We start from the raw sequence: 17,066 nt of genomic DNA on the forward strand, positions 1-17,066 counted from the left end.
ATGACAAATCATTTTAATGTGAACCTAGGCTTACTCTCCATTTTATCTCCTGCATCCAATTTGCATGACAGGAGATTGTGACAGTCTCTCAATGGAGTCGGTTCACACATCTCTGGGGTGGCTGCCGAGCGCATTGCACAGGAGTCCTGCGGATCTTTGGCTCCGTTTCAGGTCCAAATTCAGGCAAAAATTTGGGTTCCTGGTTCGTCCCTGAAACGGGGAGCAGGGATGAACCGGACTCCTGCTGTCAGCCGCATCCATTTGCAGTTTGAACCCAGGCATAGAGAAAGGCAGTGCTGGGTTTTCTTCGCAAATTGCACATACACGGCTGGATGACTCATAGGAGGGAACATCTCCATCCCGACCCTCCAGTTGAAACATGTTTAAATGTATGTTTTGGAAAGAAGCTGTCACCATTTCTTATTAGAATGCCCTCAAGTTCTGCAAACAAAGTATCATAGAATCATTCAGTCTTTGTAATAAAGGTTAATGATAAAATACATAAAAGACAAATATATACCATATAAATAATTTTATTTTCAGAATACCCAACCAAATCTCCCTGCATTATGCAATACGATAATGCACAGTGCAAAAGTGAAAAACTTACCAGGTGGGCAGTGTGCTTGGCACCCTTCAACACACTTCAGAGGGCAGTTTGAGGGCTCAGGATGTTGACAGGTTGCTGGGCAAGCTGGTGCACAACTGTTATACCTCCATTCACACACATACTCCAGTTCTTTTTGATTCTTCTCTTCACAACTCTGAGCTGTACAGGGGGGAAAGAAAACACTTACAAGCCTGGTACACCATCCTTGTGCTCTGCATATGAAAAATCTAAGTTTAAGATCATACATTTAACTAATGACAATTCCAAATTTGTGATAGCTTTTCCTTATACAATGTCAACATGTTTGGTAATGAACACATTGCAAACACATCTATAGACATTGGGGAGAATTCCCCTCATTTTCTATCCTGATCCTGATGACACAAGGACAATAAATGAGGGGATGCAGATGGGGCAGGAGAAAAAGAAAGTAATAAAACCTGACACATGCACTAACCAATCCACAATCCCCTGAACATTATTGTAACGGAATGACCCATGACACCTAGAGACTTTTGAAGGATGAGGGCTACTCCTGTGCCAGCGTCACTAATGACTCTTGGGTCTAGGTTCACCCTGTGCCCCTTTTGGGCATAGGGTGACTGAGAACTGATATCTCGGATTACATGAGATTGGACATTAATGATAATTCATATATTGCAGGATATCTTGAGATATTACAAGTTGTTAAAGTCTGACTCCAAAAGGAGTGTTTTCATTCAATGGGGGGACACATGCTTTTGAGGTGTTAATTGGGTCTGCTCCAAGACCTTTCATTATGTATGCTAATAACACTGTTTGTGTGAAGATGCTATTGATGATAGATATGTGTTGTGAGTTAGCAGTCTAAAGGTCAGATGTCTCCTTTCAGGGGTAGGGAATTAGCATGTCAATTATGTGTGTTGTGTGAAAAGTCTATTGATGATACTATGTGGTGAGAGTCATAACGTCTGACTTCTCAGCTGTAGTAATTAGGTCATGTTAAATTGGTGCCAAAACGTCTGACATAGAAATGTCTATTATGCAGGTGAATCACTTAGTATCGGAGTCCGGACGTCTGAGGGATAATTAACTCAACTGAATGTCATTGTCTAAGAGTGTGTATTGAAGTGCCTTGTGGGTGGAGTTGATTCATTGTTCACTTGGTTTCTAAAACTGTATATAAAAAAGCTAAGTTACCATTAAAAGGGTTCATACATTTTGAAACCAGTACCAGAGCTGCGTGAGTCTCTGTCTTTCTGGGGAAATGGGATGGATCGTGCCTGTCGGATTGTGGAGTGTCAGATAAGCTGACGTGGGCGATGGAATGGGAATATCGTAAACGGTGGTGGCCGTTACAGTTATATATATATATATATATATATATAAACTTTAATTGCATCCCTCAATATTAAGTTGGCCCACCCTTGGCAGCTATCTATAACAGTTTAAACTCTTCTGGGAAGGCTGTCCACAAGGCTTAGGAGTGTGACTACGGGAATGTTTGACCATTCTTCCAGAAGCGCATTTGTGAGGTCAGGCACTGATGTTGGACGAGCAGTCCTGTAGCACCCGCAAGGTCCCCCTCCTCAAGAAGACACATGTACAGGCCTGTCTGAAGTTTGCCAATGAACATCTAAATGATTCAGACAAGGGTTGGGAGAAAGTACTGTGGTCAGATGAGACCAAAATTAAGCTCTTTAATATTAACTCAACTCGCCGTGTTTGGAGGAAGAAAAATGCTGACTATGACCCTAAGAATATTATCCCTACAGTCAAGCATGGAGATGGAAACATTATGCTTCGGGGCTGTTTCTCTGCTAAAGGTACAGGCAGACTTTGCCACATTGGGGGGCCCGTGTTTTGTAAAATCTTGGATGAGAACCTTTTTCTACTCATGATAATGACCCAAAACATAATGCTAAGGCAACAAAGGAGTGGTTCAAGAAGAAGCACATTAAGGTCATGGAGTGGCCTAGCCAGTCTCTAGACCTTAATCATATAGAAAAATTATAGAGGGAGCTGAAACTTGCCAAGCGACAGCCAAGAAACCTTAAGGATTTAGAGACGATCTGTAAAGAAGAGTGGACCAAAATCCCTCCTGAGATATATACAAACCTGGTAACCAACTACAAGAAACATCTTACCTCTGTGCTTGCCAACAATGGTTTCCCCACCAAGTACTAAGTCATGTTTTGGGGATCAAATATTTATTTTACTCACTGAACTGCAACTCAATTTATAAAATTTGCATCATGTGTTTTTTCAGGATGTTTAGTTTATATTCTGTCTCTATCATTTAAAATACACCTACGTTAAAAATTATGGACCCTTCACTTCTTTGTAAGTGGGCAAACTTACAAAATCTGCAGGGGATCAAATAATTAATTTCCCCGCTGTATACTGTTTATACCTATTTATATATATATATATATATATATAGTACTGTTCAGCTGTGAAGAAATGCTGTAAAGTAAGAATGCTTTCAATATATATATTTTATATGCTAAATACTCCTGTTCAGACCATATTCTGCTACCGACCAATTGTTTCATTGGGCCAGATCCACATACATTAAGTTGAGCGCAGCGTATCAGATATACGCTACGCCGCCATACCTTACCTGGCGCATTTTCGAATCCTCAGCGAGTTCGCGCCGTAAGTTACGGCGGCGTAGTGTATTTCTGGCGGCGGATTTGAAATTGGGCGGGTTGGGGGCGGGTTTCATTTAACCACTTAACGCCCGCCGCACACCTATTTACGTCCACAGAATGGCACGTACAGGCAGATGGGCGTATATATACAGCCCTGCCTTCTAGCGGGTCGGGGGTCCGATCGGGACCCCCTCCGCTGCGTGCGGCTTACCTCGGGGAGCGATCCGGGACGACGGCGCGGCTATTCGTTTATAGCCGCCCCGTCGCGATCGCTCCCCGGAGCTGAAGAACGGGGAGAGCTGTATGTAAACACGGCTTCCCCGTGCTTCACTGTGGCGGCTGCATCGATCGAGTGATCCCTTTTATAGGGAGACTCGATCGATGACGTCAGTCCTACAGCCACACCCCCCTACAGTTGTAAACACACACTAGGTGAACCCTAACTCCTACAGCGCCCCCTGTGGTTAACTCCCAAACTGCAACTGTCATTTTTACAATAAACAATGCAATTTAAATGCATTTTTTGCTGTGAAAATGACAATGGTCCCAAAAATGTGTCAAAATTGTCCGAAGTTTTCCGCCATAATGTCGCAGTCACGAAAAAAATCGCTGATCGCCGCCAATAGTAGTAAAAAAAAAAAAATTAATAAAAATGCAATAAAACTATCCCCTATTTTGTAAACGCTACAAATTTTGCGCAAACCAATCGATAAACACTTATTGCGATTTTTTTTACCAAAAATAGGTAGAAGAATACGTATCGGCCTAAACTGAGGAAATTTTTTTTTTATATATATATATGTTTTTGGGGGATATTTATTATAGCAAAAAGTAAAAAATATTGAATTTTTTTTCAAAATTGTCGCTCTATTTTTGTTTATAGCGCAAAAAATAAAAACCGCAGAGGTGATGAAATACCACCAAAAGAGGGGCGTGGCCAAGATGGCGACCTAGACGGACGTGTGCTAGAGGAGCTCCGCTCATCACGACCCGTTTACCCGTTATTCCAGGGATCCACCACTACCTTTTACCCTGATTGAAGCTGGAGGCACTCGGGTATGCGTAAGGGCAAGGCCGGCTCTGGACGGAAAGGAGGCTCCACGACTAAAGCAAGTCCCCAGCCGAAACTGCCGCTGACTCCTGTAGGCCGCGCGCACATGGCATCCCAGACGGCGCCTCCCCCGGCAAACGCATCGGAGGAAGACCGCTTCCAGGCGCTCATGCTGGCGATACAAGGCTGCCAGACCACCCTCACGGGTAAGATTGACACCCTGCAGCTGGACCTCGGGCTCCTGCGGAGGGACCTGGATGGCATACGGGAGCGGCTGGGGGAGGCGGAGCGGCGGGTCGGGGATTCGGAGGACTCCATCCGCGATCACCGTGCCTCCATACATACTCTCCAGGTGAGAGTGAAGGCCCTAGAGTCGCGGGCAGAAGACAGCGAGAACCGCAGCAGGAGAAATAATCTCCGTGTGGTGGGTCTCCCGGAGGGGGCGGAGGGCCAAGACCCGACGGCGTTCACTGAAACTCTGCTCAGGAATTTGCTGCCACAGGCCCAATTTTCCCCGCACTTCGTGGCTGAGAGGGCCCACAGGATGCCACCGGGCCGCGCCGTGCCTGGGGCCCCCCCGCGCACCTTTATTTTCCATCTGCTCAACTTTCGCGACAGGGATCTGGCGCTGAGAGAGGCCAGGAGAGTGGGGGAACTCCGCTTTGAAAACACGCGGCTGATGATGTTCCCGGACTACTCCTTGGACACCCAGAGGCTTCGCAGGACATTCGACCATGTCAAGGTGCTGCTCCGTGCTAAAGGCCTGAAATATAGTATGCTGTTCCCGGCTCGCTTGAGGGTCATTGACGGCGAGTCCACCCGCTACTTTACTTCGCCGGAAGAAGCTTCTCACTGGCTGGACACCCTGCCCCGGCATCGGTAACTGTGTTGTTTTGGATGTGATCCCCACCCTGCTCCCTTCCCCCTCTTATTTTGATTTTTCCCCTTAAAAGTGGCTGCACATGAACGTTGCTCTCTTCGCTACCTGCCACGTGGAATGGGGGACAGAGCTGTGCCTTTATGGCGTGCGTGGCCAGAGGCCCCCGCCAATTCCTCCCCCCCTGTCCATTGCCTGTTCCCTCGCATGACCCTCCATGGGTAACACACATGGCACTGTTGGTGCCGGCCTGCTGGACCTCAGGTTTGGTGGAGGTGCATTAGAGGATGGGGGACTCAGGACAGATCGGGAGTGGGAACAGTTGGGGGGTGGGGGGGTTTGGTGGGGCTCTTCCGAGCTGATGCTGACCGGGACATGGGTTGTAACGTTATAATGTTTAAGTGTGTGCCCCTAGTGTAGACTAGGAGAACCGTTTTGTGCCTTTAATTTTTTATGTTTTACATTCGTTTAAGATGATCATATTTCAATCACTATGCTATGGGTGGATCCAATGTTATCCAGTGCTCTGTATGGGTCTGGGAGCGGTATCCTCTTCCGAGGTTGCTGCGGAGCCGGGTTTTTGCTCTTCTGGTACCTCTGGATTGGTCGCCTTGCCAGTTGCTCCCATAGGAGACCTTCCTACTGTTTGATGGGGTTGGTTTGGGGTTTATGCACTCCGGTCTTTTTCCCGGACGTGCGGGGTGGGGGGGAGGGGCGGTTTGGTTATGTTTTCATGTTTTTTTCTTTATTATTTGATGTTTTTATGAGTTGCCAATTTGTTTGCCAGACTAATACATGCAGTAATATGCCTTGGGTGCCTAGCTCGGCCTCCTCGGGGCGCTTAGGCTGGGCGCCCAATGCTCTTGAGGTGACGGTTTATGTGTGGTCGGGGGGGTACCCTCTCCCACGCTGGCTCCACTGTTATTATCCCAGCTGCCCCAATGGCTCCCATTAGGCTAGTCTCGTGGAATGTCCGCGGGCTAAATGACAAAATAAAAAGATCGTTGGTTATGGCCTACCTCAAGAAATACTCTCCCCATATATGCCTCCTGCAGGAGACTCACCTGACGGGAAGGAAGATTCTAGGCTTGAGAAAGCAATGGGTGGGTCACTCGTACCACGCCACCTACTCCAACTATGCTAGGGGGGTTAGCGTATTGATCCACAAGTCCCTGTCCTACTCCCTGCTAGACGTTAAGACTGACCCTGAGGGTAAATACGTGCTCCTGCATGCTGTGGTGGACACGGTTGAAATGCTAATTCTGGGTATCTATATACCGCCACCGGCTACAATATCCCTCCTGAAATCCCTGATTCCTATATTGGCCACGTATCCTACGGAGAATATCATCATTGCAGGGGATTTCAACATGGTCCCAAGCCCATCCATGGATAGGCTGTCCTCTGATGTTACCGTTGACTCTCCCCTGCGGCGATAGGCCTCCTTGTACGGTTTTACTGATGTTTGGCGCTGGAAGTTCCCGGATGTTAAAGCCTATACTTGCCACTCCACCTCCTATAGAGCTATGTCTAGGATAGATCTAGTGTATGCCAGTGGGGGAATGCTCTCGAGGGTCAGGGAGGTGCAGATACTCCCCAGAGGTATCTCGGACCACTCGCCCGTGCTCCTAACAATACAGACCCTAACGCCCCCATCGGAGAGACTGTGGCGACTTTCTCGCTACTGGATCTCGGATGAGAGAGTGGCGGCGGAGATCCCCAGACGCATCTCTGAGTTTTGGGGTGACAATGAGGAATCCACGACGGAGGGCAACAGGTGGGATGCATTCAAAGCATTTACACGGGGGTGTTATCAGACTGTTATTTCTCGGGAGCGCAGGGCCGCCACTATCTGTTTGGAGGAAGCTGAGGCTAAAGCCCAAGACTTAGAGGCCCAATATGTGGCGACCCAAAACCCAGTCACATACGTGGACATGCAGGCAGCCTATCGGGAAGCTATGCTTCTTAGGGTGGCCAAGGCGGGGAAGAGACAGTTGGCCCAAACGCAGCGCATCTTTGAGCAGGGGAAGAAGACGGGGCGCCTCTTGGCCTGGTTGGCTAGGGAGCAGCAACCCGTTACTGCCATAGCTAGGATTCAAAATACTAACGGACTGGTTGAGGTAGACCCTGTGGCCATCAACGCATGCTTTGCTTCCTACTACGAGGCGCTATACTCGTCCAGGGTTGACTACACTGGAGAGGAGCTGGACTCCTTTCTGGGACAACTAACCTTTCCGAGCCTTTCGGATGAGGCCCGTACCCGCCTGGACAGTGGAATAACCCTTGAGGAGGTGCAGCAGGCTTTGGGGGAGTTGCAGGCGGGGAAAACACCTGGGGTGGATGGCCTTCCCCCAGAATTTTATAAGGAGCACGGGGAGTTGCTGGCCCCAAGGCTTCAGGCTATGGTGGTTGCGTCTCTCAAAGATGGCAGTCTCCCTCCTTCTATGGCGGAGGCCGTCATCGTAGTGATCCCTAAGCCGGGCAAGGACCCCGAGTTGTGTGCCTCATACAGGCCTATCTCGCTTTTGAATGCAGATGCTAAAATCCTCACTAAGGTTCTGGCCAGGCGTCTTAATTCGGTTATTTTGACGTTGGTGCATGAGGATCAGACCGGCTTCATGCCTGGAAAGGGCACGGATATAAACCTCCGTAGGTTGTACACGGTTTTGGGTGCTCAAGGGGCCCTGGCCGAGTCCGACGTTGTGGCCTCCCTGGATGCGGAAAAAGCTTTCGACTCAGTAGAGTGGCCGTATCTGTGGGAGGTCCTGCGTCGGTTCGGCTTTGGTCCCAGGTTTGTATCATGGGTGCAGGCCCTCTATAGGGCGCCCACTGCTAGGGTCCGTACCGGATCGGTTCTCTCCCAACCATTTTGCCTAAACAGGGGTACAAGGCAGGGTTGCCCCCTATCCCCTGGCCTATTTGCTCTGGCTATAGAGCCTATGGCGATCCTCCTTCGCTCCTCCCCGGCGGTGCGCGGTATTCCTGTGGGCCCGATCCACGAAAAAATATCTCTTTACGTGGACGATACACTGTTGTATCTAAGGGAACCCGCTGTCTCCCTTGGAGCGGCCCTCGCGCTTATCGACACTTTTGGCAGGTTTTCCGGCGTTCGCATTAACTGGGGGAAGTCGGTCGTTTTCGCCCTAATGTCTCCAGAGGCGGCGGTCACGGCGGGCACCCCTTTGAGACAGGTATTGCAATTCAGGTATTTGGGGGTGGAGATCCACAGGGACCTAAGACAGTTTATCCCCCTCAACTTGACCCCGGTCCTGTCCCTCCTGACTCAGAGGTGCGCTGCTTGGAAGACACTACCCCTTACCCCGGTTGGGAGGGTCAATCTGGTCAAGATGACTGTCTTGCCGAAGTTTTTGTATATTTTTAGACAGACCCCCGTCCCTATTCCCAACACATTTTTCAAGAAACTGGATGCCGTGATCACTTCCTTCATTTGGAATGGAGGCACTCCTAGAATAGCCAGGTCCACCCTGCAGTTGCCGGTCACTCTTGGCGGTCTGGCTTTGCCATGCTTCCAGAAGTACTATTGGGCGGCTGTCCTTGTCACACTCAGGTGGTGGCTTTCGGAGGAACCGGCCAACCCGGCTGCTACTCTGGAGGCTGCGCTTCTGGGATCCTACTCTGAACTCCGCAATCTGATTTATAGGGGACCTAGGTCCAGCCCGTCTGTCACACCCTCTATGAAGACTACCCTGCGGGTATGGGATGTAGTTCAGGGCCCAGGTCGCTATTCTCCGCGTACTCCGCTATGGGGGAACCCGCGACTATTACATTTCCACACCATACCTGACCCGGCCCTATGGGCTCGCTTTGAGGTAAAGACGCTAGCGGACATAGCCCCGTCAGGTAGGCTACTCACCTTTGATGAATTGAAGCAGAGGAAGGGACTCACGAACCCGATGTTCTTTCGGTTTCTTCAGCTGCGTCATGCTTTTAAATCGCAATTCCCTGACCTGGTGGTTCTGGAGACTACAGGGGTGGAACGCTTGCTGAGGGCGGAGGACGAGACTAAACCCTTGTCCGCCTTGTACTCGCTATTGATAGGACTGGACACCTCTAAGGTCTCTCAGCTATACTCGGTGTGGCAGGGGGACATTCCAACACTGGCTGATGACGACTGGGAAGAAGGGATACAACAGTATCTTACCCTGGTGGTGTCTGCCAGGGATAGATTTATCCAACTGAAATTCTTGCACAGGGCTTATTACTCCCCCCAGCGCCTGGCCAAAATATACCCGCAGCGGAGCCCCACCTGCCCACGATGTGGAGAACAGGAGGGATCCTTTTTCCATGTGGTCTGGTCATGTCCCGCAATGAAAGCCTTTTGGCAGGGGGTGATGAGTGTGATTCAATCCGTCAGTAAGATAAGTGTACCCTGTGAACCCCTGCCACTGCTCTTAGGTATAGTTGATACACTGCCGGGCACCCAGTCAAAGAAATTGTTCATCTTCTTCGCTGCTTTCTATGCCAGGAAAGCAATTCTCTTAAAGTGGAGGGAGGCCCATCCCCCTTCGGTGCAGCAGTGGAGGGCACTGATCAATGCGGCCCTTCCTCTGTATAAACTCACATATATGGGTCGCAACTGCCCCGGGAAATTCAAAAAGGTTTGGGCGGCCTGGGTAAAGGCAGAAAAGTTGCAGCTAGACTAGCTGGAAGGCATCTCGGGATGGCCTGGTCACCCCTTTCCTCCCCCTTCATTTCCTCTGTGTTCCTGGGTCTTGGGGCTGGTTGCACTGGGAGCCACGCTGGGTCACATGGGGGCGGTGGCAGGAGCCACGAAGATCCTTGGATCCGGCAATGGAGGCCTCTCCCCCCCCCCACCTCCACCCCACCCCATCCCTCTTTCCCCCTGAATACACATCTCGTGGTACAGTGGTGGAGGTCTTCCTCCTCTTGCCCTGTTAGGGAAACTTATATCCGTATCAAGTGTAGAATGAGTGTTATTGCTATTGTCCCCAACATGTGTGTTTCTGTATGGGGGGGGGGGTCCTGGGGGTTACTTGGGGTATACAAATGTTGTCGTATTTATTGAAATCTGAGATCTGCACTTCGTCTCCCTCCCTCTAAAAAAACTTTTTCTTTATCTCCAGCTATGTACCATTTTCCTTTCTTGTCAATTTGGATACAGGGAGTACGCGCTCACGCATAGACGTTCACCTTATGTGTTGTTTTAACTTGCTTTCAGGTTTCTAAATTGCATTTACTGCTGATCTATGTATAACCAATGTCTGGCAACTGTATATATACTCTGTTTATACATCAATAAAAATCTTTTTGTTAAAAAAAAATACCACCAAAAGAAAGCTCTATTTGTGGGAAAAAAAGGACGCCAATTTTGTTTGGGAGCCACGTCGCACGACCGCGCAATTGTCTGTTAAAGCGACGCAGTGCCGAATCGCAAAACCTGGCCTGGGCATTTAGCAACAAAATGGTCCGGGGCTGAAGTGGTTAAATGGAGCGCGTCCCCGTGCCCAATGAAATGCGCATAAGTCGTCCAGAAATTTCCCGCCGTGCTTTGCGCGAAATGACGTCGCAACGTCATTTTTTTAACTTAGACGTGAGTTACGTCCATCCCTATTCACGGACGACTTACGCAAAAAAAAAAAATTCAAATTTCGACGCGGGGAACGACGGCCATACTTATCATGGCAATTCTATCTATACGCCGCAAAATACCAGCTTTAACTATACGCCGGAAAAAGCCGACTACAGACGACGTTAGAAAATGCGACGGCCGCGCGTACATTCATGGATCGTCGTAAATCGCTAATTTGCATACCCGCCGCGGAAAACGCCACCCAGCGGACGCCGAAGTATTGCATCTTAGATCCGAAGGCGTACGAAGACGTACACCTGTCGGATCTAACCCGGAAGCCGTCGTATCTTGTTTTGAGGATTCAAAACAACGATACGACGCAGGAAATTTGAAAGTACGCCGGCATATCAGTAGATACGCCGGCGTACTTGCTCTGTGGATCTGGCCCATTGTTCCACTATTGCACTTACTTGCAATTTACTGTTTTATTGCTTTTTTTTATTATTATTTAATTTAATTATTATTATTATTATTTCTTTATTTTTCCTTATTTGTTCCACCCTTCTGGCGACTCTACGCCTGAAATGTTATTCATATGTTACTTAAGTGTTCTGTACAACAAGTCCCACTAATTTGAGAACTATGGAATTAATTTGTCTCCTTGACATATCTTGTTCAGTTCCCCGTGGGGTACTACATGTTCAGATGCTTGTTGTACTTTAAGATGTTATACCTATTTCAATAAAAAAAGAATTAAACAAAAAAAATATATATTTTAATTGTTTATTTTTATCAATTTCCAAAATGCAAATTGAGCGAACCGATCGTGTGTAGGCCCCATAGGTTATTTAACCTTCGGTCAAAAAAATTAGAACTTGCTTTAAAATTGAACCGATGGATGCCTAACCGATAGGTCAAAACCAATCGTTAGTATGCAAAAGCATTGGTTAAAAATCCACGCATGCTCAGAATCAACTCAACCCATGCTTGGAAGCATTGAACTTCGTTTTTTTCAGCACGTCGTTGTGTTTTACGTCACCGCGTTCTGACACAATCGTTTTTTTTTATTTGATGGTGTGTAGGCGCGACAGACCATCAGTCAGCTTCATCGGATGAAGTCGTTTGCGTAAGTCGTTCGTGAATAGGAATGTGACGTCATTTACTTTCACATCGAATCCAATGACGTCCGAAAGATCCAACATAAAAAAATGCTTTATTTTCGTTTTCGTTGCTACAACAGTTTGATATAGATAGGGGATTCGACATGATTCTGACAATAGCAATCTGTGTCTATCGAATCTGCGGTCGAATGTGCCTAACCTTAACTCTATTAGTCCAAGATTATTCTACATAGAGAGGAAAGATTCAACATATAGAGAAAACATTTGACATTATAGAGACAGTGTTGGGGGTAGACCATTCGACGTGAACGACGAAGATTCGACAAAGCAGAGAAAAACATACAAATGTCAAATCTGTTATTGAAGGCTTATGGTGTCTGTCGAAAGTTCTAAGAAGATTCGACAAGCAGGTAAACTGTACGACGCCGCAATCATTCATTTCCGGTCAAATGCTATAGAAGAATTCGAATTTTGGTTGTCTAGTAATAATAATTTATAAATATAATTATTACTAGTGTCATACAACATTAGAATTCTACAATAGCTTGTAGGCGGAACATTCGACCAGAAATGTACAATTGTGGTGTCGTACAGTTTAGCTGCTCCGTCGAATATTCTTAGAACATTCAACAGACACCATAAGCCTTCAATGACAGATTTGACCTTAATTCATTCGGATTTAAGAATGCATTTTTTAATGAAACAAAATTAAATATAAAAAACATTTCGGGAGTAAACTAAATGAATTAATTTTTTGGATGAAACAAAATATTTCAGTGTGCACATGTCTATTGTTTAGTGACCAGCATTGACACATAGGACTGGGCAGACAGCACTCCTGTCCTCACTCCTGGCTGATGAACAGAGCTGAAGGAGAGCAAAGGAAAGATGAATATTGCTGCTGGATAGGAATTAAAACAAATCTATTACTTTCCCCTGCATGTGCTAAGTACAGATTTGATTACAATTAAGAACTCAGCTAAAGAGGTTTTGCTACTGGAGCTCCTGTCACAGTGGCGGATTATGTCCATGAAGGTCCTTCCATCAAAGAAATATCAGTCTTATTTGGAATGCTCCTTTAAATTTTTATCAACCGTGCCTGCTGTAACCAGCTGTTCATCGTTAGTTGTGGTTGCTTGTCACATTTTGTGCCGGTACATTGTGGTCATGAAGTCTGAAGCAGTACATTCAGTAGGAAAGAAACATTAATTTTTTTTTGTACTTACGACACAGTTGTGATGATCTCCATTGCACGACCACTCCTTTCTGTGCACATGCATGTGCATAAGCTGCTATAGAATCACAAAAGCATGAACAATCCCCAATCGATTCACAAGTGCAAGTGTCATACGTGCAAATCTCATAATATGGTGTTGGATCTACCTACAGAACAAAGTAGCAATTAAAAGAAAAAAAGTTAATTGTTTTGATGTGTTATTTCTAGACTAATTGTTATTTTAAAGCTGATTCAGTTGTGTGTATAAATATATATATATACATACCAGTTTCTCACATGTTAGAAATATGTCACCTATGAGGATGCTGCAGGCGTGTTCTACTGCTGCCTGTTTCAGAACATTGTCTTGGCAGAGTGGCATTGACACCGCAGTGGAGAACTGTACAAGGAGAATAATCAGTATTATAACACTTAGCACTTACACAGAATTATCCATGCTCTGCAAGGAACCTACATTCTCTGTGCTATGCATACTAGCTCATTATGCCTTTGTGTTGCGGGGGGTTTTTTTTTGTGGGTTTACAACCACTTTAACATTGCCCAGCAGAGGTGGTGCTGTTTGGTAGGTAAAGGCTAAGCGAAGTTCCAATGACATATAGCTTGTTTTAATTGTTTTTAATCCATCTATTAGCATCATATTATTGTAATATTCTTCTAAATTGCGCCGCTATAGTTTTTATTTTATTCTAAAATGAACCTTATATTTCACCTTGTTGCGCGGTCCCATCATACTTTTGGCAGGAGAAGCCCGCAAGGAAATGAGGTCTTGAGAGGAGAACAAGCATTGGTTTATAAGTACTGAGCTTCCTGTATCCAGTAACAACATACAGATTTTAGTCACTGTGAGTGAGGTGACGGGGCTGCTTGGTTGGAGGAGATCGGTACAATCTCAGATAAGCTGCACATCTGGGGAGGGGTGATGTCTAACAGAAGTGTGTTGTAACGACACCCCGTGTATGAAAGGGGTTAAAGTCATTTAGGATATTACATTCCCGAACACAAAGGCAGCTACCAACACTCCAACCAGCCGAAGGAGAAACCCATACGAATAATTCTCCCCCAAATACGAGACAAAGCTCCGTGTTGGAGGTCAAACAGGAATATCTATCTTTATTGAAAGACTACAGGCATGACATGACATGACCTTTAGACTAGACTTGCTGTCTTGTAGCTCAGAAGACCCAATTAACATTATCACCAATCATCACAGAACTCCTTCACACAATTACAGGGTCAATTAGCACAAGCCACAATGAAAAACTCATAGAAGTTATCATAGATTTATTTACATTATAACAGACAACAGACAGACAGGTGGTTGGAGTTGAACACATCAGCCTCTTTCAATTAACATGTTGAGTTCGGAATCAAACAAATCAAGAATAGTCTTTACATATATCCTGGGAGATATTGTGGATAAATATTACTGTCACATTTTAAGTAGTCCAAGATATATTTTCTCAGTCACCCTATGCCCCTATTTGACAAAGGGTGGTTTAGACATAAGCAGTGCATTGGGAGCTGAAATAAGGGTATCCCATACTTTTTAAGGGATTCTGGGTTCCACTGGCCCTCCCATTACATGTGTATTGTAATTTGTAAATTGTAATTATTGATTATAGCATTAGCATATTATGCAGAAATGTACAGAGTACATAGATTTATTTCCAGCACCCATGACAGCAAGACATGACAGGTATATAAAGAATAGACCCACTATGCTCTTTAATACTAATACTACAGGGTCGATCCACCTAAAATGTATTTTTCAGTTAAATGTTGTGCTAGTGTTAGCCAGCTGCTTCTAGGACATTTCAATCCACTGTGTGATCTGTCTTCCTGCTCTAAAACTATATTTGTATAACAAAAGCCTTTACATAAATGTTTTTTTTTTTATATAAAAATATCAGAATTATCTAATTTTTGGACTCACCATTGCAGCATCAGCACAATGAGGATTCACTTTCCAGGAATTTCCAAAGTTGCTTGGATTAATTTCGACCTGATTATGACTGCTTACTAAATCATTGTTTTCAATTCCATCGAAGTTTCCACACAAACCACAGACTTTCTCCTGGGAGTAGAACAAGTCAACATTGGTTAAACCAACAGAAAAAACATTTTAGTGAGTGTTATTTTATTATTAGAGCAAAATAGCAGGCTCTCTCAAACAACTAAGATATTTTGTTCTTACATTTCTATTTTTTCAACTTATATGTGAGAATTATAGAGTTGTTTTGTTCTCTTTTCTTTTTATCTTTAAAGCAGGCTGGTTTATAGAACTCCAGCATTATATATACTAAATGATTTTCATTTGCATTACTTCAAAGTTTTAAACTAAAATAAGTAATGGAATAAATATGGAAATTGGGCTCAAATTCTTCAGTATGTCAGTTATCACAAAGAGCAGAACTAGAATACAGTATAAATCACTTAACTTAACATAGGATTTAGTCGTGTAAATATAACACTTTTTTTAAGTTTAATAAATGTATAATCAAATTTTTTTAAATAGAGATTCCTGTAAAAAAAAAACTCAATATGCACTATATTGTTTAACCACTTAAGGACCGGACCAATATGCTGCTAAATGACCCAAGGGGTTTTTACAATTCGGCACTGCGTCGCTTTAACAGACAATTGCGCGGTCGTGCGACGAGGCTCCCAAACAAAATTGGCATCCTTTTTTCCCCACAAATAGAGCTTTCTTTTTGTGGTATTTGATCACCTCTGCGGTTTTTATTTTTTGCGCTATAAACCAAAAATAGAGCGACAATTTTGAAAAAAATGCAATATTTTTTTACTTTTTGCTATAATAAATATCCCCCAAAAATATATATAAATTATGTTTTCCCTCAGTTTAGGCCGATACGTATTCTTCTACATATTTTTGGTAAAAAAAAAACACAATAAGCGTTTATCGGTTGGTTTACGCAAAATTTATAGCGTTTACACAAAAGGGGATATCTGTATTGCATTTTTATTATTTTTTTTTTTTTTACTACTAATGGCAGCGATCAGCGATTTTTTTTGTGACTGCGACATTATGGCGGACACTTCGTACAATTTTGACATATTTTTGGGACCATTGTCATTTTCACAGCAAAAAATGCATTTAAATTGCATTGTTTATTGTGAAAATTACAGTTGCAGTTTGGGAGTTAACCACAGGGGGCGCTATAGGAGTTAGGGTTCACCTAGTGTGTGTTTACAACTGTAGGGGGGTGTGGCTGTAGGACTGACGTCATCGATCGAGTCTCCCTATAAAAGGGATCACTCGATCGATGCCGCCGCCACAGTGAAGCACGGGGAAGCCGTGTTTACATACGGCTCTCCCCGTTCTTCAGCTCCAGGGAGCGATCGTGACGGAGCGGCTATAAACGAATAGCCGCGCCGTCTTCCCGGATCGCTCCCCGCGGGAATCCGACCGCCGTATGTAGCGGGGGGGGGTCCCGATCGGACCCCCGACCCACGTCTAGGCAGGGACGTACAGGTACGCCAATGTGCCTGTACGTGCCATTCTGCCAACGTACATATACATGCGGCGGTCTGGAAGTGGTTAAAGTATTGGGATGCCTTTAATGGTATCCCAGTCTAATGCCTCGTACACACGATCGGTTTTCCCAACTAGAAAACTGCCATGTTTGCTTTTGGTCGGGAAAACCGCGAGCAAAAAAATTAGAACTGGTTCTTTTTTTTCCCACCGCGATTCTCTACATTTTCTGTCGAGAAAACCGGCCGTGTGTACACGGAGAAAAGCAACCAAGCAGGTTCTCGGTTTTCCCCTCGGTTTTCCCGGCGGACTTTTGACCGCCAGGAAAATCAATCCTGTGTACGAGGCATTAGTCTGTGGGGTTCAATATTGAGTTGGCCCACCCTTTGCAGCTAAAACAGCTTAAACTCTTCTGGGAAGGCTGTCCACAAGGTTTAGGAGTGTGTCTATGGGAATGTTTGACCATTCTTCCAGAAGCGCATTTGTGAGGTCA

General features: G+C 45.4%; 1 protein-coding gene across 1 annotated transcript in view; it reads right to left on the minus strand.

The window, feature by feature from the left end:
• The window catches only part of VWF (von Willebrand factor), a 234,591-nt gene that overhangs the window by 124,455 nt on the left and 93,070 nt on the right, over positions 1-17,066 (minus strand). Inside the window, exons 23-26 of the mRNA XM_040345153.1 lie at positions 15,014-15,154; positions 13,346-13,459; positions 13,070-13,226; positions 611-769 (exon numbers count right to left, since the gene is read on the minus strand). Of these exons, the coding sequence (XP_040201087.1) occupies positions 611-769; positions 13,070-13,226; positions 13,346-13,459; positions 15,014-15,154 (571 nt within the window). The remainder of the gene's footprint in view (positions 1-610; positions 770-13,069; positions 13,227-13,345; positions 13,460-15,013; positions 15,155-17,066) is intronic.

The sequence above is a fragment of the Rana temporaria genome, chromosome 3 (genome assembly GCF_905171775.1).
Source record: "Rana temporaria chromosome 3, aRanTem1.1, whole genome shotgun sequence".
NCBI classification, from domain to species: domain Eukaryota; kingdom Metazoa; phylum Chordata; class Amphibia; order Anura; family Ranidae; genus Rana; species Rana temporaria.